Raw genomic sequence first — 22,901 nt, 5'->3', positions numbered from 1 at the left:
TCATCGCACAGATTCTGGCTCTGGCTCTGGCTCTGGCTCTGGCTCTGGCCAGGATGTACCAGCCAGAGACAAGGCAGTAGTAATACTATATATATCATACACGCGAACAGCCAGATATATCCAAACCAAATCAACTGTACAGCATGGCCAAATGCAAGCGCAAAAGCAAATATACTTCTATATAAATACATATACATGTAGCAAACCCCCTCAACGAACCTAAAACCCGCCTACACCTCTCACCCTCTGCACCGCTCCCACGAGCCCCTTAGCCCAACTGAAGCGCCCGGGATCAACCCCAACAGAGCCCCTCGGCAACTTCCCAGTAACCGGGTCATGCCAGCAGCCATCCTCGGGGCTAACGGCGCCGTACAGCGCCGTGTTCTGGTTCTGGTTGATTTGGTCCAGCCACGCGCGGCACACCAGCGGCGAGTCGAGGAGGAGGTTGACCTCCTGGCTGTGATAGAAGGACTGTGTGTCGAGGTTTCCGTTGCCTATGGTTCTCAAGTTTTCTCATGTGTCAGTTTTTTTCCGAGGACCAGATAATCTCACACTACACACACACACACACAGGGGGGCATGGATCCTACCCTGGATCGCCACCTGTTCGTCCACGATCATCAGCTTGATATGGCAGCTCCGCTGCTTGAACTTGTTGTGGATGGGTTTTGTCTGGTCCTTGCCGACGTAGTTGTGGATGCGCAGGCGGGCGCGTTCCTCGGCCGTGTGCAGGGCGCGATAGAGCCTGTTGGCGATCATCTCGTTCGTGCCGTTCTGGAAGGGGAGCAGCTGCCCGGCGTCGTTGTAGCCTAGGCAGAGGTAGACGGTGGCGGTGACGCCGCGGCGGACGGCGGCGAGGAGGGCGGCGAGGATGGGCTCGGCGTTCATGTTGGGGGTTTGGATGAAGATGGAGTGTTTGGCGTGCTTGAGGGCGGAGAGGAAAGCGGCGTTTTGCGGCGTGTAGACGCTGCTGTGGTTGGGTGCTGGGTGGATGTTAGAGATGGGGGGATCAGAGGATGGATGAGATGGTTGCTGCTTACCTCCCCAAGGTTCTCTGTTGACGAGGGCCATAGGGAACGTCTTGTGTGGTGGAAGGGTCACGTAGGGTCTCATTGGGGGTTCCTGATCGCTGTCCGGGACGTCGCCGGTGGTATCCTGTTGGATAGTTGTGTCTGTAGCTGTGTTAGTGATGGGCGTTGATGGGTACTGGAGAAAGGTACTTTGGGGAGAGCGTACTAAGGTGACGAGTCACTGCCCGGGTCTTCGCTTCCCCCTCTCGCGGACGGACCGTGTCGTTGACACGCTGCGCCTCTTGCTGGATGTCGGGATCGTAGTGAGGGTCCTGCGTGGTGTGTTCCGGCAGCAGAGGGCGACGCTCCTTGTCCGAATCGGTCTGTGGCTGTTGAGACGAGAAACTGGGGATGGCGGCGTCTGCAGCTGGCGAAGAGAGCATGGGCAGAGGAGGATCGAGCGTCTTCCCCCACGAGATCAGCGCGGTGTCATAGAAGGAGTCCACGATGGGCCCTTCCACCCGCACCAGCATCTCCAGGTTATCATTATCCTGGACATTGCTACTCTGGATCAGCGCCACCCGTCGATCAATGACCATGAACTTGGCATGGAAGGTCCCGAAGATGGGGCGGTGGTAGTTGACGACCTGCATGTCGATATTGGGGATCTCGCTCGCAGGAGGCAGGCGGACCTTGCCACTGGGATCCGCATACACCTTTTCAGGGACACTGAGGTGGTTGTCCCAGACCTGCTGGACATTCCCCCGGTCATAGAGCACCTTCACGACCACCTTGGTGCCTCGCTCGCCAGCCCGTCGGGAGAGCTCCCTGAACGCATCGGTGACGAGCGTTGATGCATCCGAGTAGATCCAGAAATTGGTCCCCAGGAAGACTTCAGTTTCTGCTCGAACGATGCAGTTTGCGATATGCCGACAGAGATCAGGCAATGGAGCCACGATCGTCAACGGGACCACCCCGTGGCTGCCCATCAACGGTGGAGAGACGACAGCCGCCATCGGGTTCTTCTCCAGCGTACACAGGGCGTCATGATATATCTTTCAACGTAAAGGGCGAGTTAGACATTCATTTCGAATTATTGCGGGGACTACGGCTTTCAATTCGAGGGGTATCTATCTAACCTTGAGAAATAGCTGACTCGGTCTGGTGGTCCCCCATTTCCCACACTCATATGCCTTCTGCAGACCATCATGACGGTCTCCAGTTGCCTGCCTGGTCTTTGCAGCAGCCACCTTATCCTTCAATCTGTGCCCATGGTACAGCTTGTGGAAGACCTTTGCCGGTGATTGACTGGGATCTTTCGCCAGCTCCGAGCTCACGGTCTCGTCGCGATGGCAGAGCCGGTATACCTGATCCGGGACCATGTCGCAGCAAGTCTGATTGTCGCTGGTGGGTTGTCGCGCAATCCAAATCACCATAGAACTGAGGAGGATCGAGAACAATGCGCCAGAAAGCTTCAGGGCTGTTACCAGAGTGGTTTCGTCCGACGGGTTAAATAAAGGGTGCATTTCAACTCTGTTCTGCTAGTAAGGCAATGACGTAGAAACTCAGCCAGTCATTCTCCAGTAGAGACTCCTAATGGGAAGCAGGCAGCATCGTTCTCTCGCAGTCTTTTAGATGTCTTTCAACATAGATAAGATGTCCAGAGGATGGTCGACTAGTCTCTCAGGGATTCTTCCTGCATGACGAAAGCGTGGGACCTTTTCCTTTTCCTGATGCTGGTGGTTGGGGGTCCGACGTCATCGCCCCAGGCAGTATTTTGGATTGTCGAAAAGCATCACAACAGTTGATCTACCAGAGATCAAATCACTATGCATGCGTGTTCTTCTCCTTCTTATTTGCCAATTATTCTTCTTAGGCTATCATTGTGGCCCCCCTGCAGTGTAGTACTAGGGGTATCGGATGGTAGGACCATTCTTCTTCGGTATACCCCGGTACAGGGCTGATGTTCTGGTTGATTGACATCGATATCAAAAATTGGATCCAAGACAGACAGGGTGCGGAATGTCTTTCATTTGCCAGTATAGATACCCTTCTGTTTCTTAAAGGGATCGACATATAACAGATATGCAATTGCCACAAATGCTGAGTTCGAACTTGGCCGGGAGGAAAACCACCCCAGTCCTTTATGGAGCTTTCTACATCTAGAGGTACCTAACCAACCCTTTCAATTACAGCTGGGGTCGGTCAGGGTATCTGGGCATGATAATTATTCTCCAATTTAGCTTCGACTCACAGGGAGTGAACGATTGTTTGCCGATGTCCCTGACTAAAAAAAGCGCAATAATGTACAACAGCTCGCTAGAAAGACAAATCGAAACCGGTCGCCAGTATGCATGCAAATGCGATCAAACCAAGCAGGGTCCGAAATCTCACGGTGACTCACGAACCTAAGACTGTTCAATAACGCTGGGGAACTCGGTGAACCGCCTCTCGCCCATCAAGCACAACCCGCTCGGGTTCTCCGTCATAGTATCGTTCTTCCCTCGTCAGCGGCCGGGGTGCCACATAGACGGGCCGTTCAATGTACTCCCTGGGCCGCCGAGCATCATCATCTACATAAACACTTACGTCTCGTTCAACCGGGCGCACGCTGCCAATCCGAGGAATCATCTCGCGAGGCTCCTCATAGCGAGCAGCAGTAGGTCGTACGCTTGGCATCCTGATGATTCTCTCGCGCGGGATGTCCGCCTCCTCCATATACGTCGCACGTGGGGCGGGATAGCCGGCAACCTGCACGCTACTGCTGCGGGGGTAGGGCTCGCGATCCTCAATGAGCGGGGTCGCAAAGGTGCGCCGTTCGCTGGCAGCAGGATGAGGATAGTCGGTGACCCGTCGATAACCAGTGGGAGGAGGCGGCATTTCCTGAACATATCTCCGACCACCATAGGGATCATCGACAACGGAGATTGCGCGGACACTAGCAGCGGGGCGTACCTGTGTACCGTCATCATAGACATCTCCCCGCGGAATGCGACTCGGCGGGGGCATGGCCTGCATCCTGGGTGGAGTCTTCTCGCGGTAGTGATTGCCATGCTCATCGATCAAAATTCGGCGGGGTGGAGGAGCCATCGCACCGGCGTCAATATAAGTCTCTTGGTAACGTGGCGACGTCGGCGATTCGCCGGCTGAGACGTAATGTCTGGCGTAAGAGGGAGACGCTTCGTCGTAATATCGAATTCTTTCCGGTGGCGGTCGCTCAAGGACGGCGTACGATGCAGCACGAAACGAACGAGAACCAGGTCGTTCGATGTATTCGCGTGTATATTCCGGTTGTCGAACCTGATGTAAGCTGGCGACCCTCCGTAGATCCTGATCGTCACGGATCGGCCGGCGGACACTGAGCCGCGATGTGGTCCTCTGAAGGCCGGCCTCCAGATGAGGTTCGTGGTAAGGATCAACCTCATATACAGGCGCCGCCATTGGCTCGACCCTCTCATACATTGGTGTATAACGCGGTGAGGAGATATCGATGTAGATAGGCCTCTCTTGAGGCGGCACTTTGGGCGGCGTGTCCGCAAAAGGTGGCGGTGAAACAGGCTCTTCCTTAATAAAAGTTTCCGAACTGCCACCTGCTTGTGTTCTGTACGATACCTGGCGTGGCCGACTGCGGTCATCGTGAAGCCTCCTGCGCTTCCTAGGCATCAACTGCTGGGCTGGAACATCGGGACTGCTGCCCCGAATATCCTGTCTCGCGGGCTGCAATCGGTCAGAGCTGTAGACTATTCGTGAATGTTTGGGTTGATGGACGGAGGAAACCTTGGCTATAGCTAGTGGAGAGACTCGAGAGGGCTGCGGAGCGGCGGGTGACGTGATATGGTTGCGCACAACTCTCACATCGTCTCCTGGTGATATGGATCTGCGACGATGATGCTGAGGAGGTGGCCGGTAAGCGGGCTGACCTTCCTGACCCCTTCGTTTATCTCCATTCCGATGTTCAGGTGCAATCTCGCGATTCTCACTCCTCGCCATTGGGGGGACACCTGGAGCCGGCGGCGAATACTCAGGCTCTTCAAAAGCATCTGCTTGCGCCTGGGTCACCTGGATATCTTCGTTCGCCAAATCTACCGGGCCACGTTGTGTCTGTCTCTGACGATCGGGCATGCGAGCGTCTGCAACCGGGTAAGTATCTCGCATTTCTTGATCCGATCCAGATTTGTTCAGGGCTTCAAGCCGTTGCAACTCATCTGAATAAGTCTCTACTGGAGCTTCAGCAGCAGAATCCTCTGAGCTAGACGGAGGCGCCGAAGCCGGCTTCTGCTGGACCGGAGAGTCAGCGGCTCTACTGGAGTCGAAGGACTCATCATACGAGTCACTAGGAGCTTCCATGACATTGGGCCCAGGGGCCTCAATGGATGGTGATGGAGGGACGAGCTCAAAGGCCCTGTTCAGAACGTCTGAGACGTCAAAGTCAGGTTTCGCGTCCTGCATGGCGACTCGCTGCCTGGACTCCTGCTTTTTGTGCTCCAACTGCTCACGCAACGCTCTCTCCACCCTTTGTCGCTGCAACTGCAGCTCCGCTCTAACTAAATCATCGGATTTGGTCAAGAAGATGGGATCAATCTCCGACGTAGGCTTGGGAACAATACGCGAAGACGCAGGAGAAGCGGTCGCAGCAGACGGACCATTGGGTTTTGCGGTCTGCGCATTTGCGACACCTATTGTCGCCGGCTTGGGCTGGAATGGTTTACCCTGAGAATATACCTGACCTCCAGCAGTCTTTACCTGAGCTTGTCTTGTCGGGGTTGGGGGATTGGGAGCATTGCGAGACATGGTCTTGCGCACAAATTGCTGAGGAACTTTCAACCTAGGGTGAGCACCAGAGAAGATATCGTCGCTAATTCTCAAGATCTTCTCGTATTCCCTCACTTGCTCGTTTTCTGACAAGCCAGGGGAAATTTCTCCAGCTGGCAGTTGAGCTGTCCCAGGAGTTGCCATGACGCAGGGGCTCCACGGGACGGGGAAAAATGGCTTCTGTAGGCGTTGATGTGACTAGATGAACAGATCGTATCGATACTAATAGCAGTATCTGCAGAGTAGCCACTTCACCTATGATAAGTAGTAGACTTGATCAACAGGTTACATGGATGTTGAGATGAAGAGTTGTGTGTGATATTGATTTTATTTCGTCGAGGGAGAAGGAGAAAATTCAAGCTCCCTCGAGTCCAGCAAGATGTTTTGGCGGTCAGACGCTAAGCTCGTCCGCGGAATAATACTGCGGGCAGTATTATGTACTATGATGACTCTAATGAACCAGAGATGTGAATCATTGCATGGATGGATTAGCCTCACTTATCCATGACTTCTTTCATCTCTCGGGCTTCTTATATATACCAGAGATTCTCAACTCCAGTTACCCGTTTCTCTTTGCAATATCATCCACCCTTCGTTTTCCGCACAAGCTTCTTCTCACCTCGGAGGACAATGGCCACCACAGTGTGTCCCGCCAATGCAGTGCCTGATCGCAGGCCAGTCTTCTTCTTCGATATAGACAACTGTGTATGTATATCCGACTATGATTCAATAGTTGATTTACTAGATTGGGGTTTTATCAGTAGCAAGACAGATTTGCTAATCTTCGGTGTACGCAGCTCTATTCTCGAGGTCAGAACTCCCGCCGACTCGAGCGACTCAACGACGACTGACAAGACCTGCGCAGATTGCAACATTCACGATGAGATGCAGAAATTGATCAGTAAGTTCCTTTCAACTTTTATGACTATGATCTGCGATTTATTGTAATCTCTAACGTTTGTGATCATCACCAGACCAGTTCTTCGTCAAGCACCTCTCCCTCAGCTCCGAAAACGCCCACATGCTGCACCAGAAATACTACAAAGAATACGGTCTCGCTCTCGAGGGTCTCACCCGCCATCACACAATCAATCCTCTGCGATTCAACTGCGAAGTCGACGATGCCCTTCCCCTAGACAAGATCCTGAAGCCCGCTCCTGAGTTGCGCAAGTTCCTCGAGGACATCGACACCTCCAAGGTGAAGCCCTGGCTGCTCACGAACGCTTACATCACCCACGCCAGGCGCGTGGTGAAGCTCTTGGGGGTGGATGATTTGTTCGAGGGTATCACGTACTGCGACTATGCGCACCCCCCGCTCGTCTGCAAACCATCCCAGGATATGTACGAGAAGGCAGAGATTGAGGCGCAAGCGCTGAGTACAGAGGAGTGCTATTTTGTTGGTATGTCATCTTGGGGTTTACAATCTGACTCTGTAGCGTCTGTGCTGATTATTATGACTGGGGCTATAGATGACTCGTATTTGAATTGCAAGCATGCCGCGGAACGTGGCTGGACCACTGTCCACCTCGTGGAGCCCATGCTTCCTGTTCCTCCCGTTCCGGCCTCACAATACATGATTCGGAGTCTTGAAGAATTGCGGAAATTGTTTCCCCAGCTGTTCAAGAGTACTGCTGCTAAATAGACGTCCCGCTATTTTGGTGTGTAGCAATGGGCTTATGCGCATACTGGGTATGCGCTTAGATGTCACGAAGCATATGATTTTGGTCTGTCTATGGGGTTCTATTAGGTCAATGATTATAGACATAATGATATATACATCATATCTAGAGATGAAATTCAATCCATCATGAAAAGAAGAAAAAGGAACAAAATCCCCTAGCAGCATGCAGCTTTGGGGAAGGGAAAGAAGATCAGAAAAAGGTGAGATGAAGAATAGAAAGGTCAGGTCAGGTTTCAAAAAAGGGAGAAAAAAAGAAAGAAAGAAAGAAAGAAACTAGAACACCCAGCTAATAATAGCGGCTAGCACAGCCCCTGAAAGCAGCATAGGGTATGGGATGGCAGCAACGCTGCCCAGATTCTTATCGTCTTTGTCCTTGTCAGAGTTAGTCGAGTTGTCACTCGTCGAATTCGACTGGGTCTCCCGCGCTTTATAGCCGCACAGCCCGGAGCCATCCAGATGTGACGTAGGGAAGAAGACCTTGGGCTCTCCGGCGTCCATCTTGACAGTGAGATTGCCGGCATCGTTGGCCGTGAGCTTGGAGCAGCCCAGGACCTCCATGACTTCCGTGTTGGGAGCAAAAGCGTCTTTCAGCGTAAGGTCGTACTTGCCGCCTTTCGAGCCTTGGTTTGAGAAAACGGAGACGACTTGAACCCCTTCCGGTCCCTTTCTGGTGGCATAGGTCGAGTTGTCGAGGTACAGCTCAATGCTGTGGTTGGTCACGTAATGGTTGTCGATGCTGATGGCATGGTTCCGGAGCTTGTTGAGCGTTGCGGTCAGGCCGTACAGGGGCCCCTTGGTGTCGTATTCTGTCGTCCAGAGGGCTTCCCGGTTGTATGGCGAGAAGTTACCGGCCATATGCTGCTCTTGACCTTGGTAAACTAGAAGCAGGACATTAGCCGTTTGTTCTGGATACGGTTCAGCAAGGAAACGTACTGATTGGAATGCCATCCGCGAGAATATTGAAAGCCATCGCGTTCTTTGCCAGCTTCAAGGCTGTTAGTTATGATTTCAAACCCGCTACCATCGATTATACTTACTGTCGTGTCATTGACCAGAGACGCAAAGCGAGTGATATCATGGTTCTCCACGAAAGTCGCCAACCGCGTGAAATCCTTGCATTTCTTCTCGACCGTCCGGACACTCTCAGCAAGTCGGAGCATGTCGCCTGCTGTAAAGGCTTGAACAACAGGTTGGTAGACGGGATAGTTCAAAAGACCAGTGACCATGTCTTCGTATTTGCAAACGAGATCCGTGTCCTCGGTATACACCTCACCCATTGTGAAGACTCCTGCCGCTTTGGAGAAGCCGATGACATATTCGTCGTTCATGTGCTTGGTAGCATCGATGCGCAGACCGTCTATCGAATAATTACTGACGAGCTCCTTGACCCATGTCTGGATCATCGTCTCGACCTCCTTGTCCTCCGTCTTCAGGTCTGGCAGAGCGACCACGTCCGATCCAAACCAGCAACCCTGATAGATCGCAGGGTTATTCCAGTCAGTGATGCTACAGTAGGGGTGGTAGTATTTTTCATCGTTGAAAGGGATGAGCTGAGAATAGTCAATCTTGGGCTGCGGATGGTCATCCATCGAGCCGTTGATGGCCTGAGCCATGTCGTTGATCACAACATCGACCATCAGGTACATGTCTCGTTTGTGAAGCTCGCTCGCCAAGCTGCGAAGGTCTCCATCTGTGCCAAAGTGGTCATTGAGCGCATAGAGGTTCCTTGGCCAGTACCCGTGATACGCTTCGCCGTATTTGGTGTCGTCCGGGATATTCTCGACCACCGGCGAGATCTGGATCGCCGTAAAACCCAGGTCTTGGATGTAATCCAGCTTTTCAATGATGCCAGCCCACGACCCTCCACAGTACTTGAAAGGGTCACAAGCGGCATCAGAGGACCCCTTTGGGCGCGCAAAGCGATCCGTCATGATTTGCTACTGGCCGGAACTTTTGTCAGTAATTCCCGAACCGTCTGGCTCTTGAGGACAACATGACGAGCAAGGAGCGCACGAACATAAATCGATCTTTCGGCCCATTGCTCAGCCGATGGAGCATCGGCAGCCGCAATGCTGGCAAGAGCAGTCCAAACTGCGCCATAGTACAATGACTCGCGCATTTTGATGTTCGTGATCGCCGACCAACTGTGGCCGGAAGGTGAAGTGGTCTCTTCAATAAAAGCTCTATGACACAAACAAGAGATGCCACTTTCAGAGCAAGGTCGGACACTGATAAAACTGGCAATCCGTGTAACCGAGCAGGGATATAGATTATTTATCGCCCTGGCCTCAATATCCTCGGTAGTCTATAAATTTGTGTCTCAAAGTGGGGGGGGCGCAAAAGGAAAAAGGATGAACCATGGCGCTCGCGAGGAACGGACAGACATTTGCATCGAGATTCAAGCGATGGATAAATATATCCCTGTCATACGACTAGTCTCTCGCCATGAGGGCGTCCCAGCCACTACCGTGGCCCCGATAACCAGTTAGTCCAGGACTGAGTCTTCACTCGGCCAGTCGTGACTCCATCCAGGATTCAGGGTCAACTGAAACATGGGCCAATGGACCAATAGGGTACTCGATAGGCGAATGGCCATTGAAACATACTACGGAGTAATGCGCTTTGTCAAGTTTACACCATCCTTTACTCCGTAGGTTCTCCAGGGGTGCAGGAGGAGGCTGTGAAGATGTCTCAATAATGGTGGCTGTCCTCAGTCCACTGGCGCTTCGTTGCTGCGAAGGAGTTTTGATGTGTCTCGGAGGGCTTGAAGTGGCGTGCAAGGGAGTCAGGAACATATGTCTCTTTCAGCTCTTTCAGCTCTGACTGACTGATCTATCTACAAGGCGTAGGGCAGAGAGCGCACACACGTAAAAAAGGAACCCTTGGTAACAGACTACGTAGTATCTCGCATAATCTAGCTTTAAACTAGTATGAATACAGTTCAATAGTATTAACATCTTGATATTATTCTTGTAAGGATGTACTCCGTAAGGCAGAATAAAAAAGAAGCTGAAGTTTTTCGGAGATTTTCAGGAGTTGATGCCTCAGGCCGCAGATCAGGCCGTCAATCCGGGATCGCGTCCTGAGGCTCCGAAGCAACAAACAACATCAACAAACTCCCCTTCCTGCCCCCAGTCTGGCCATTGACCCGAGCAGGAGCTCTTAATCTGAATGTTTTGCCATGGCTGAGTTATCTGTTGGCCATGTAGTCACTCTGACCGACGGTCGGCCGGCCACCGTGCGGTTCGTCGGGACTACCCATTTCGCAGCTGGCGACTGGATCGGCGTTGAGCTGGACGATTGCACGGGGAAGAACGATGGCGCGGTTCAAGGAGAGCGATATTTCGAATGCGAACCGGGGTTTGGCATGTTTATTCGACCTTCTGCTGTCGCCGCCATTATCGAACAGCCCGTGCGAGAGACGAAACCACCCTCCAAAGGAAACACCAATGCCGCCCAAGCAAGCAGAGCCCGAGCTCAGACGGGTTCAACAGCAAACAGTATCACGATGAAACGTCCTGGCGCTTTACCGACAACCAATGTCAAGAGACACAGCGCCAGCGCTGCGAGCACCTCGCCGACCTCGAAGTCCGCATCCCAGCGGACATCCACGAGAGTACGGACTGGGCCAGGCGCGCCATTGACAATGTTCATCGCTGACATAGGACAGGTTCAGTCTCCCATAAAGTCGCCGAATAAATCCACACCAACCCCTGCCGTACCTCTCTCCTCCACTCGTGGGTCGATTAGTGGCCCCTCGTCGCGGCCGTCGACAGTGGCATCTCGAAGCCGCCCTCCATCTGGAGCGAGGACGTCCATGCCTCCTCCTTCCGCGCCCTCCTCCGCGCCCCGTCAGTCTCGACCTTCCATATCAGGACCCTCAAGCAAGGCAACTAGACCAAGCCTTCAATCCGGAACAGCCACGGCTCCTGGACATTTCAAACGACCGGCATTGCGGCCAACCGCTTCCAATAAATCATCCAATGAAACAGAGGTCGGCACAAGCGGGGAAACGGAGGATCCAGAAATTGACCTTGATGTCGACGATGCGGAAGTGGATGAGAATGAAGGGTCGTCGCGAAGGTTGCCCGAGAAGACCCCAGGCTCGGCAAGACCAGCGGCCGGTCGTCCTAGCTTAACTTCTTCCTCACAGCGACCAGCGCAGAACAATTCTGCCCCAGCTGGTAGAGACCTTGACGAGATAAAGATGAAGCTCAAGGTTATGGAAAAGAAGCGGGCAGAAGATCGCGAGAAAATGAAGACCCTCGAGAGACTGCAATCGGAAAGGGATAAATTCGAGGCCATCATCCAGAAGCTGCAAGCCAAATACCAGCCGCAACAGCTCGAGATCGGTGATTTGCGCAAGAAATTGAAAGAGACAGAGGCAAAGCTGGAGGAAGTAGAACGCCTCCAGGCGGAGAATGATTCCATCCTGGAGATGGCAGCGCTAGACCGTGAGATGGCCGAAGAGACAGCTGACGCGTTCAGGCATGAATGTGAGCTGCTACGAGCCCGGGTGGAGGAACTGCAACTGGAGCTTGATATCCTTAAGGAAGAAAATGAAGAGCTTGGTCAGACAATGAGCCCTGAGGAAAGATCCAGTCATGGGTGGCTTCAAATGGAGAAGACAAATGAGCGTCTGCGCGAAGCTTTGATCCGCCTCCGTGATATGACCCAGCAACAGGAATCGGATTTAAAGGATCAGATCAAGGAGCTCGAGCAGGACCTGGAAGACTATGCCACCATCAAGTCCCAATACGAGTCGACGAAAGAAAAGCTGCTTGTATCCGAGGACAATGTCGAAGATCTCAAGCAGCAGCTCGAGACAGCGCTTGGTGCCGAAGAAATGATTGAAGAACTTGCTGACAAGAACATGCGATATCAGGAAGAGATCAACGAACTCAAGGCTGCCATCGATGATCTGGAGGCTTTGAAAGAGGTCAACGACGAACTTGAGTACAACCACATCGAGACAGAAAAGCAGCTTCAGGAAGAGATCGACTATCGTGAGGGTCTGTTCAATGACCAGTGTCGAAAGATCTCCCAGCAGGATGAGGTCATTGAAGATCTGGAATACACTTTGGTCCGCTTCCGGGAGCTGGTTTCGACCTTACAAGGAGACTTGGAGGATATGCGAGCTTCTCAACAAATCTCAGAAGCCGAGGCGAACGATCTGACGACGCGGTCCCGAGCCATGATAGACTTGAACATGAAGCTCCAAGCGTCGATCTCCAAAACGCAGACAAAGACAATCGACATTGAACTCGCCCGTATGAGTGCAGAGGAAGACATACAGCATCTGTCCATCGTAAAGTTATATCTCCCGGAATACTACGAGGGGGAGCGAGACTCGATTCTTGCCCTTCTGCGCTTCAAGCGGGTGACCTTCAAAGCTTCTTTGATTATGAACACGATCCGTGAGAATATCTCCGAGCAAGCCTCCATCGCGACATCACCTGATGATGTCTTCGTGGCATACGATGTGTTTGAGAAGTTACTCTACATTTCAGGTCTTTGCGATCGCTTCGTCACATATATCACGAGCTGCCCAACAGAGAGCTTTGACAGTATCAGGGGGGCATTGTTCGAGATGGAGCCGGTGGAACGGACCTTGAATTTCTGGATAGAGGGCTTGAAGAAGAACGAGGTTAACTTGCGCAAGTGCGCTATCGAGCTGCAAAGATCTATCGCTCTTGTCTCCCATCTTGCAGAGACCCTTCTACCTGATTCGCTGGAGGCTTTTGCTGACGAGCTTTGTATGCGTTCATCGTTGACACAATCATATATGGACCATGCTGCATCTTGCATGGCACGGCTGAAGTCACTGCTGCAATCGGAGATTAAGATTCCCGAAGAGGGTGGTGACGAGGAGTGCACTTTTCTTCTCAATAAGATGGATGGGTTCGTGTCCCAAGCTCGCGGTCTGAAGGTTGCGTTGGGCAAGGTTCATAGGGCGCTTGAAGACTTGCGATTACGGTCACTATCCCTATCCCAAGATGTTGCTGGACCCTTCAAGAGCACCGAAGAGGCTGCCAGAGACCTTTCCGCGTTGGCACGCCAGCTGGGGGAGAACATTGCGCAGCTTATTGGCGAGGAGGCCCGGACTGAAGCTCTGACTGTCGCAGAGGCATTGACAACAATGTCCGAGACCTCTGCAAGCTATGCATTACCCTCTGAGACTGGAAGTGAGAGCAAGGATACCATGTCACTCCTCTACAGCAGATTGCGCAGCCTCACTGGCTCCCTCGAAGAACTAGATGCAGTCTCGTCGGATCTGTCAATCACGACCGAATTCGAAAGGCGTCCCTCGCCGTGGATTGCAAGAGCTGCGGAGCTCAAGTCGAATAAGACAATCTCTCCAGATGTGGATGAGGAGATACGTCGACTCAAGAACGAGATCCATGAAGCATCGACATCTCTCGGTGTCAAGGACAAAACGATTGAGGAGCAAGCCCTTCGAGTGGAGCTGGTTGAATCCAGAATGCGCGAGGCGAACAAGAAAGCATCCATGGTCAAAGACCTCGAGAGCAAGATTGAGCAACTGCAAGCCAAGGGGGCAGAACTCGAGGGGCTCCTCGGACAACAGCGCAAGGACATGCAAGCGCTGGAGGCAGAGCGAGAAGACCTCAAGACTCGACTCGAGCGGGTCAAACGGCTTTCCGGCACAACCGGAGTCTCGACGACGACAGACGGGGTCGTCATCGACAACAGCATCTCGCTGGCCGCCATGCGCGAGAACGAGGCTCTTCGCGCAGAAGTCGAAAGCCTCCAAGCGGCCGTCCGTTTCCTCCGCGAAGAGAACCGGCGCGCCAACATGCTCGACCCGTACTCCGTCCGACGCGCGGCGGAAATGCACTCCTGGCTGGACGTACCTCTCACGAAGTCGTTCCCGACGCCTCAACAGGACAAGGCCCAGCAGACCGCGTCGGAAAGCAAGGACGTCTTCGCGCATCTCCTCAAACTAACCAAAGACACGAGCATCTGCGACCTCAAATCCACCATGTCCCAGGACAGCGGGAACCGCGTCGGCTGGCGCCCGTCCAAAGCCAAGCTCCGCTACCAAGTGCTCCAGCAGCGCGAACACTACGAGCGCTGGGCCGAATGGAAGGACGACATTGTTCGACACGAGAGAGAGCAGGATAGGCTGGTCGCGACGAAGAAGGAGCGAGTTTCCCGCGAGCGGTCTCAACGGCATGTTCCGCGTACCTTGATGCACGGCGAGTTTCTCAAAGGTCCAGGACATGCAGTGATGGGTACTGCTTGGCAGATGCTGGGAATGGACCAGCACAGTCGCAAACCCGTCGAGCATCCAGTTGAACCTTCCGTGGCGCCCTCTTTCTGAGCCTCGCTTTCTTGTCTATTATATTCAAGCATTTACGTATCATTGCAATACCCCCAATCCATTTCACTTTATCGAGTACGAGTGTTCCTTACGTTATTATTTGTATATGTCTAGAGGCACTCGCACATGTACACATACTTCCAGCCATCACAATAAACACTCTATTATTTGAAGAAAAATTGAAAAGAGATCAAATAATGCAACTAAGAAAGCTCACGCTGAACGAATATGTGCCAATGATCGCGAGATAAGACATGATGTGAAAGCAAGATAATGTACAACTCCATACTCAGGCTAAAGAGCCGAATGCAAACCGAAAAGGGAAAAAAAAAAGATAGGAGCTCAGTATGGTACGTCATGAACAGAGTACTCAAAGTCATCATGGATATAGCCTGGACAGTCCGCTGTCCAACTTATGTAACCGATAGAGGAGCGGATCTTTCTTTCCCATAGTATCGCTCAAGAAGAAACGTTGATTAGAATGATGATGAAAAGAAAATTTACAATATCTGAAGAGGGGCATTTTTGTAAGGTTGCTTTTTTCTTTCTTTCTTTCTTTCTTTCTTTCTCTCGTGTCCACTCGGCGTATTGAATTCAAGGATCAGAGGGCGCCAGAAAGAACTGCTTCGGTGGCTATAGAACCGCAAAAAGTCAGTACGAGGCAATTTGCAGGAACACACAAGGATGATCCAAAGCTTACCAGAATTGATATAGGGGCGCTTAAGGTCTAGGTTCACGCCGAATCGTCTCTCCAATTCTTGTTTGACACTCTTCTTTGTGACGGACATCAGGTCGGCTGTGCGCAAGATGTCGCGAATTTCGGCAAGAATGGCGTCGTCGCTCGGGAGGTGCGAGAGGTCCTCCATCTCCATGTCCATATTCCGGCTCATCATCTCTGATGGCGCCAAGGACATCCGAGATCCATAGCGGGGAAGTTCAAGCTGAGACATCGGCCGAGAACCAGGGAATCCATACTCTGACTGAGTAGGATGGTAGGACTTGGTACCGTAAGAGATACCAGAAACTTCGGAGCGGTCGTCCCGCGAAGTCTGAGCCTCCCAGAGCTCTGTCTGATACTCTTCCCACTTTTTCTTTGGGATGGATGCGGGGTCAAACTTGCCTTCATCGGAAATGACGACCTTGCGGCCCTGTTCTCCGGTGATGACACGAGTGTTACCCCAACTGAAGTCATCCATGTGCCAGAAAGAGTAAAGAGGGAGGGCAAGAGAGAAAACAGGAATAGCAAGGATGTATATGATCATCCATCCAACCATTTCCCACTTTCGACGGAAGATGAAGATGAAAGCCTGTAGACCGTAAATGGCTGCGAGCAGAATGATTGCAGTGTAGGGAATCGTAGACGTATCATTGACAAGCCAATAGATCAGGTAGATGATGTAGGCGATAGTGACAGGCTGGATCACAGTACTGAGCAAATCGACAAACACAACGAATCTCATACTGAAACAGCAGAATCCACAAAGTTGTTGCATCGGAATCAGCTCAATCAAATTATGGACAGTGGAGTTAATCCACCGACGACGCTGGGAAAGGAAGACCGCCCAGCTCTCAGGAGCAATAGTCCAAGCTTTGGCAGTATGGATGTACTTGGTCTTGTACTTGGCATGATGCTTGAGAAGAAGCGTGGTCAGATATCGATCCTCACCGAGATGAAGCAGGTTCTTCATGTGAAGTGTATCGACTCGGATTTCAGCGTATGCCTCAACGACTTCCTTGCTAATGAACAACGGTTTGGCTGTCTCGGCAGAGCGAATCCGATACATGGTGAAACAACCAGGCAAACATGTGACCGACCCGAAGAGGGATTCGAACGCTTTCGTGAGATTGTGAGAGATGTAGTACTCGTAAACCTGAATCATGGTCACCGCCGAAGTCTTAGCGTTGGTCAATGCTGTTTCTCCGCAAACGCCGATGAGACGTGTATCCGACAAGAATGAGGCCACCATCCGCGTTGCGGAATCTTGAGCGACGACTGTATCGGCATCGACCTGCAGGATGAATTCGTAGAACGTGGGATTGACACCGATAACGTTGCGAATTTGATGATGGATTTCCAGTTCCATGGGGCTCATGGGAAGATTGTAGTGAACACGGTTCAAGAAGCGCATGAGGACCATCTGGGAATCACGTTTGCCACGGTTACCAGGACGAGACACCTCAGAGGGCTTTCCAACCTTGACAATGACGAGGAAAGGAACGATGTGACCTTGAACTTCGTACAGACCCGAATAGACTTTGCCCATGTTGTGTTGTTTCTGGCCTTCTCCCAGACTCTCAAAGCTCAGAGGTTCAGGGTCGACCGACTCCGGCACTCCTAGAATATCAAGTACAATCCTAGGGGTCGGACGATCGTTTCCTTGCCCAATAATCATACCGTCACAAATGACCACCAGAAGCTTGCGTTTGTCATCGTATCGCATGCGTGCCATAGAATCCATAGCACGACGGAGGGACTCCTCATCTTCCGTATAGGCGGGCACTTGACAGATGATGAATTTGTCCAGATGCTCAGGGACATTCTTTCTACCGAATTGTAGAGCCGCAAGGAATTTGAAGACGACGATGGAGCAGATGAGAATCGAAATCGCAAGGATGAAATACTGGGCGAACTGGCACTGTGCCGAGTTACGTGTGTCCACATGGCCCACAAAGAAGAGATTGTCCAGGCAAAGCTGCATACGGTGACGCATGCCCGCATCGATTTTCAGATTCTCCCAGTGTTTTGACAAATCCTGACCAGGGAGGCCCTGGAAGAGTTGTACAACATTAGAATCCATGAAGTCCGTGTCGACATCAGTAGGAACCGACTTTCCAGGAGGCGCTCTTGTCAGCCGCCCTCCGGCAATGTAACTGCTCAAATCGTAGACTTTGCCGTTGATGCTGCCGATCGACTGTGACTTCTTGCCGAGGGTTGTCAGATATTGTGGGCTGTAGCCGACGTAGCCCTTCAAGTAACTTGATTTGAGCATCACCATCTGTTCATAGAACCAGTCTGGGCGGGAGTCATTGGTAAAGTAACGGAAGTCGTGATAGACAGAATTGGTATCTGTACCGCTGATGGTATTTACTGATCCCGAGATATTCGTCGGCCTGTAATCCAGAAGTACCGTAGGATCAACCGCCCCTGATTTGCCCTGGCACAATGCCGAGACTTGCACAGGGAAAAGACCAGTAGCATCAAGGCCGGCATACTTTTTCAACGCAGACTGCGGCACGATATCTGGAAAGTGGGACGGCATAAATTTACCCAAGTCAAAGACCACACCACGAATAGCAACGAAAGATGTGTGTCCGTCCTTGCCATCATGTGAAGACAATTCAGATGCTGAGTAGACGTGTTGCGTGGGACAAACCAAACCGGGGAAAGCGACGATAAAGAAGATGGCGACACCGCAACTGAACCAAATGATCATATTGATCGCGAGTTTCTCACGCCAGGCCATGCGCACATCTTTGCGCTTCATGCGGCCAATGAACTTGATCGCAAAATCAGGGATGTAGAATGTCAGCAAGTAGACAAGCGCTACCCAACGCTTACGACTTCCGGAGACCGGAGCATCATCCACTTCTTCCATCTTCTTCTCATTGCCCTTCTCAAGCATCTGTTCCTTTGTTTCCAAATTCCGGAACATGTCTCCCGAGTTGAATGCAGAGTTCCCTGCCTCAGAGCGTCCATCGAGATCACGGCTTCCAAAATAACCTTGTTTAGCCTCGTCGCCATAGATGAACGCGCCAGGAGACTGGTCAGCGGGGTTGAGAAGTCGTACTTTAGAGTCGGTGTACGCTGCGGTCCGAGGATGAAGCAGGCCGTCGCCTCCTTCATCGGACATTTCCGAATTGTAGACGGGGACGACACGCTCGCCGACTTTCGCAAGATCAGCCCAGCAGCGCTCGCTGAGGAAGACACCGGTACTTCCCACCCTCGCTTCATTTCCTGGCCACCGCTTCTCATCGAGAACAACCTCAGCCTTTTCTTTGTCGCTGCCAACCACAACGTTGCCGATTTCAGCAAGACCAAGAAACTCGGCAAATGGGAGGAAGACACTGAAATCTGCATTGCGTAGCCTTTGGCTGATCTCAGCAATACCAAATGTCTGGACTTGTGCCCGTACACATTTGCTGTCGAACTGATTTGCGATACGTCGATCGTTAGGCTTCAAGCAGAAGATAAAGTAAGGATTCAAGTTCGTCGAGCTCAAGCACTTATTGACGATCTCGAGGGAGGACAGAAACTGGCCGGCTGCCCCTTGTATGCCGCTCGTAAGCATCGCGCTTTTCCGTCGGCCCGACGATGAATCCTTGGCTATGCTGTCCGCTTGACTTTCAAGCTCATCCGCATCTCCCATCGCAGGCGCATCAAAAGCTAGTCGTGCAGATGGGCTAGTCTTGCGCCTGGCCATGCTGGGCATTCTCAAGGGCTTTGAACTGACTTGGGCTTGCATAATGGCCGTCTTCTCTTTGGGATGGGTAACTGTCTGCAGAGCCTCTTGTCCGAAGAGTTCCCGCACGAACTCGCTTCTGGTAGATTTCATCAATTTCATCAAATCGCCAGAGATGAACTCTCCGTTTTCCTCAATTAGGCCCGTGACAGAATAATCGATCTCGCCAGCAAAGTGTTTCACGGTGAATGCAGCCCGAGCATTCTGCGAAATCAAACTCGTTCTCTTGGAGTTCTCCACAACAATAGCAGGATTCTTGTTTTCGAAGCGCTTCCCCAGAGACTCCAAGAGCTGGGTATCGGTCCTTCCACGCCTGGTCTGATCATCGAGAATACTCAGCAATCCATTACCGTGCTTCAGCAAACCGCGAACAGCATCAGTGTTGTCGAAGTAGCTTGTCGCCGGGACCAACACCTCTTCTCGTTCCAATTCGTCGGCCTTGCGATCGAAGAAGGATTGCAAGCAAAAGTTGTACAAAGATTCAGTGGCTGCATTATTGAGGAGTTGATCCAGGGTCGATCCAGTGGCACAAGCCTGGGCGAAACCGGGGAAGTCAACGATGGAAATAGTGTTAACAACGCTGTCCTCCGCGGCGCAAATCTTCTGATTGGCTGTTTCAATCACATACGCCACGAGGAGCGAGTAGATAGTACGGGCAAGTTCATCAGCATTCTGCCGGGCACCCTTAGGATCCAGCATGACCGTCACTCGCTCGCGATGGATAGTCTTGGTTCGGTAGCCGAAGCTGTTTTCCAGGTCTTCGACTGATAGTCCAAGGAATGCAGCGACATTGGAGAGCACGTCTTTATTCTTGACAACAGTGACCGTCTCTCCACCCTCATGTGAGTATCCACCACTTTCCTCCGCGGAGGTCATGGTGGCTTGCCCGCTGGCAAATTCCAACTGTCCCAGGTGAAGGATACTAGCCAGGATCTGACAGATCTCGGCAATTTCGCTACGGGGAAATTCCAGCTTCCTCAAAGCCGTCTTGAAGTGCTGAAAGCCCTCCACGTCATTCACACCAACCTTCAATTGGGTAGGATGACCCAAGTACCTCCATCTCTTGTGGCCAACTGACCCTGAAGAGGTCGAGACGTGAACGGAGTTGTCGAAGCCCAAATGAGCCTTCTCGGCAGCACTGGTTCCGGCCAGGAGATAGTATAGCACGTGAAAGCTTCGCTCTCCAGTGGGCACGGAGGTAATGCGACTGCGTTCAAGTCTGTGATCGATGATCTTGCCGCCAATCAAGGTCGGGTTCACGGACGACGATCCGTCATATTGCAGTTCCAGGAAGAGCCCGGCTTTGGATGCCGTTTGTGTGGTCAAGGACTTCGTGGTGGTGAGAGTGTCGAAGAGGAAGGCAGCATAGGATAATTTCGAGGACAACGGGGTCGAGGAGAACGAGAGGAAGGAGGACAACAAGTGGGAGCGGATTGTCGTTTTTCCAGAACCACTCTCTCCTCTGTAGATACACAGTCAGATGCCACTACTCACGAAGAATCTCGGAAGCAACACTTACAGAAAGACAACGGCTTGGTTTTCCCCCCTGGCGCCGAGACGTGCAAAGGCACGTTTGGCGAGATCCTCAGCCTCCCCCATTGCGCTACCTTCTTTACCGCCATCGGGGCCTTTGGTTGAGGACGTGAATGTGTTCAAACTGATCAGAGCCTGGGAGGAAAGGCGAGCGGTTGGCAGACCGACATGGAACCTTTCGAGTCAAATACTGATTAGCAGGCTGACCAAACACCCCCATCAAATTTGTAGCACAGCAGGGGACAACTATACCGGCTGGCTAAGTGAGCTGTCAAATGGGTATCTGATTGCAAATGTGCCGGCAATGATGGTAGAGAGGACTGCGCGTGGGAGGAAGCCCCTCCTGCCGGCGACTGTCCGGCCATCGTGATGATGGAGCGATCCTGAAACCCCCAAACAGAGCCGTAGAAGCAGCGACAAGTCGATAAGGATCAGATATCCAGAACCGGAGACCCAAACGAAGGTATGACGAGATGCTTCGGAAGCGACTCGATAGGCTTCGAACCCGACCGAATCCTCACTTGGCACCCTCTGTCTGTTAAAGGAACGGACGGTGATGGCGAGTTATCTGGGGGGGTTGAAATGTCGGTAGAATCCTCAAAACAGAAGGCTTTCCTAGCAACGGTGGAACGATAGGCGCATGTCTTTGTGCAGGTGGTAAATGTAACCTGTCAATCACAACTGCAACTGCTTTCTAAGTGAGTGTAGAATAAATAACTGTGGGTGGGAGCGATCGTCGGGCGAAATGGGTACAGTAATCTTCAGCGAGTAAGAGAATTGTATATAAAGAGCCGAAGAAGATCGAGAACGAGGGTTAGAAGTAATTATGAATTATGATACGATGAAGGAAGAAAGGACGAGATCAAAGCAGCAGAGAGATGACCAGCGAAGAGGGACTTGGACAAAAAAGCAGCAGCGAATATCTTTCCACGCCGTCCGTCTTTCTCCTCTGCTTTCTCTCTCTCTCTCTCTCTCTCTGGGGTCACCGCCTAGCAACGATAGAGAAGGATGAAGAGAGAAGGGAAAGAAATCGTGGTCCGTATGGCTGGCGGTATTTTTGTATTGCCTGTTTGGGATAGGTCCGTTTCTATTCTTATTCTCGCGGGTTAAGAATACGCATGGACGGAGTACATGATGCAAAAAGTGGCGATAAATTACAGCTCCATGTAAGGTAGGTCGGTACCTAGGCGCATAACGTATGGAATTTATGCAGTCTCCCACATGAAAGAAAAAGAAAAGAAAAGATCCTGCCTTTCACGCGGAAGTATTTCTTGTGATTTCAGGCCTCCAACCGAGGACAATTCGCGTTCTCGCATCATCTCATGGTCTAACCGTCCATCAGGTATGCACCAGGAAATCAATAAGAAAAAATAGGATTTGTGGGGATTGTTCGGCACGACCGAAGAAGCAGACCATCGGGAATAATTAGAGGGTCTAAGTCCTCAAAGATGGAGGGATATTGCAAATCTGTTGATGGTGGATTGTACTGCGTACTCAGGGATTGAAAATTACGCGACCCAGCCCCGGTAAACTGTGAACGATACCCAGAATATCCACTCTAATCAATAGCATCAATGTTGTGCTCAATCGCCGACGCCACCACTGCTGATAGCCTGATAGTTAGGAGGGGGGGGGGGATTTTTGTTTTTCTTCGTTAGGGATTCAGGGACTATTTCGAGTACATTTGACCCGTGATCGCCATCAACAGTATAAAAGCCCATGATGTGGCTCAGAATCAATGGGAAAGAGACACATGAGATAATGAAGTACAGTTGAACGTGAAACCTGGATGATCTGGAATGATTGTCATGATTGTCATGGTCGTCCAGTCAAAAACTTGATACAGTTGAGAGTTTGATAGACCAAAGAAAGCCGCAAAGAAAATCTTCTTGACTTGTCGGAGTGGATCGATCATCCGATCAGACGAACCCGAATGGGAAAGGCGCCATACAAGGGGTTTCACAAGGAACAAATCAACAAATGGAGCACCATTTTGCATTCATTGTTACGAAATACCTAGGTACCTACGGCGTCTATCTGATAATTCAGATTCCAGATTCCAA

The 22,901-nt window shown here is 51.7% G+C and overlaps 6 protein-coding genes across 6 annotated transcripts in view, besides 5 other annotated features; 2 read left to right on the top strand and 4 right to left on the bottom strand.

Annotated features, from left to right (window-relative positions):
- Window positions 1-2,392, bottom strand: part of ACLA_072300 (MmgE/PrpD family protein) — a gene marked incomplete at both ends in the record, with an annotated part of 4,161 nt that extends 1,769 nt beyond the window's left edge. The window contains 5 exons of the mRNA XM_001275622.1: window positions 279-494; window positions 591-983; window positions 1,041-1,172; window positions 1,237-2,065; window positions 2,150-2,392. Coding sequence (XP_001275623.1) covers window positions 279-494; window positions 591-983; window positions 1,041-1,172; window positions 1,237-2,065; window positions 2,150-2,392 — 1,813 coding nt within the window. The remainder of the gene's footprint in view (window positions 1-278; window positions 495-590; window positions 984-1,040; window positions 1,173-1,236; window positions 2,066-2,149) is intronic.
- Window positions 15-49: a microsatellite.
- Window positions 2,393-3,428: 1,036 nt separating the features above from the next.
- ACLA_072290 (uncharacterized protein) lies at window positions 3,429-5,966 on the bottom strand (the record flags this gene model as incomplete). Its single annotated transcript, XM_001275621.1, has 1 exon — window positions 3,429-5,966. The coding sequence occupies one exon, from the start codon at window positions 5,964-5,966 to the stop codon at window positions 3,429-3,431; it is 2,538 nt and encodes an 845-aa protein (XP_001275622.1).
- Window positions 5,967-6,452: 486 nt separating this feature from the next.
- On the top strand, window positions 6,453-7,464 carry ACLA_072280 (putative pyrimidine 5'-nucleotidase; the record flags this gene model as incomplete). The annotated part of the gene is made up of 3 exons (XM_001275620.1): window positions 6,453-6,723; window positions 6,797-7,222; window positions 7,292-7,464. The coding sequence occupies 3 exons, from the start codon at window positions 6,453-6,455 to the stop codon at window positions 7,462-7,464; spliced, it is 870 nt and encodes a 289-aa protein (XP_001275621.1).
- A 274-nt stretch (window positions 7,465-7,738) lies between these two features.
- Window positions 7,739-7,776: a microsatellite.
- On the bottom strand, window positions 7,777-9,622 carry ACLA_072270 (alpha-amylase; the record flags this gene model as incomplete). Its single annotated transcript, XM_001275619.1, has 4 exons — window positions 7,777-8,381; window positions 8,437-8,488; window positions 8,541-9,440; window positions 9,521-9,622. 4 exons carry the CDS (start codon window positions 9,620-9,622, stop codon window positions 7,777-7,779), a joined length of 1,659 nt encoding a protein of 552 aa, XP_001275620.1.
- A 1,062-nt stretch (window positions 9,623-10,684) lies between these two features.
- On the top strand, window positions 10,685-14,845 carry ACLA_072260 (putative dynactin; the record flags this gene model as incomplete). Its single annotated transcript, XM_001275618.1, has 1 exon — window positions 10,685-14,845. The coding sequence occupies one exon, from the start codon at window positions 10,685-10,687 to the stop codon at window positions 14,843-14,845; it is 4,161 nt and encodes a 1,386-aa protein (XP_001275619.1).
- A 537-nt stretch (window positions 14,846-15,382) lies between these two features.
- Window positions 15,383-15,414: a microsatellite.
- Window positions 15,383-15,417: a microsatellite.
- A 22-nt stretch (window positions 15,418-15,439) lies between these two features.
- Window positions 15,440-21,203, bottom strand: chsE (chitin synthase class Va; the record flags this gene model as incomplete). The annotated part of the gene is made up of 4 exons (XM_001275617.1): window positions 15,440-15,478; window positions 15,526-20,767; window positions 20,825-21,013; window positions 21,091-21,203. The coding sequence occupies 4 exons, from the start codon at window positions 21,201-21,203 to the stop codon at window positions 15,440-15,442; spliced, it is 5,583 nt and encodes a 1,860-aa protein (XP_001275618.1).
- A 574-nt stretch (window positions 21,204-21,777) lies between these two features.
- Window positions 21,778-21,816: a microsatellite.
- Between the last annotated feature and the right edge of the window lie 1,085 nt (window positions 21,817-22,901).

The sequence above is a fragment of the Aspergillus clavatus genome, genomic scaffold (assembly GCF_000002715.2).
Source record: "Aspergillus clavatus NRRL 1 1099423829791 genomic scaffold, whole genome shotgun sequence".
In the NCBI taxonomy this organism is placed as follows: Eukaryota; Fungi; Ascomycota; class Eurotiomycetes; order Eurotiales; family Aspergillaceae; genus Aspergillus; species Aspergillus clavatus.
This window is presented reverse-complemented; position numbering and strand designations above follow the sequence as displayed.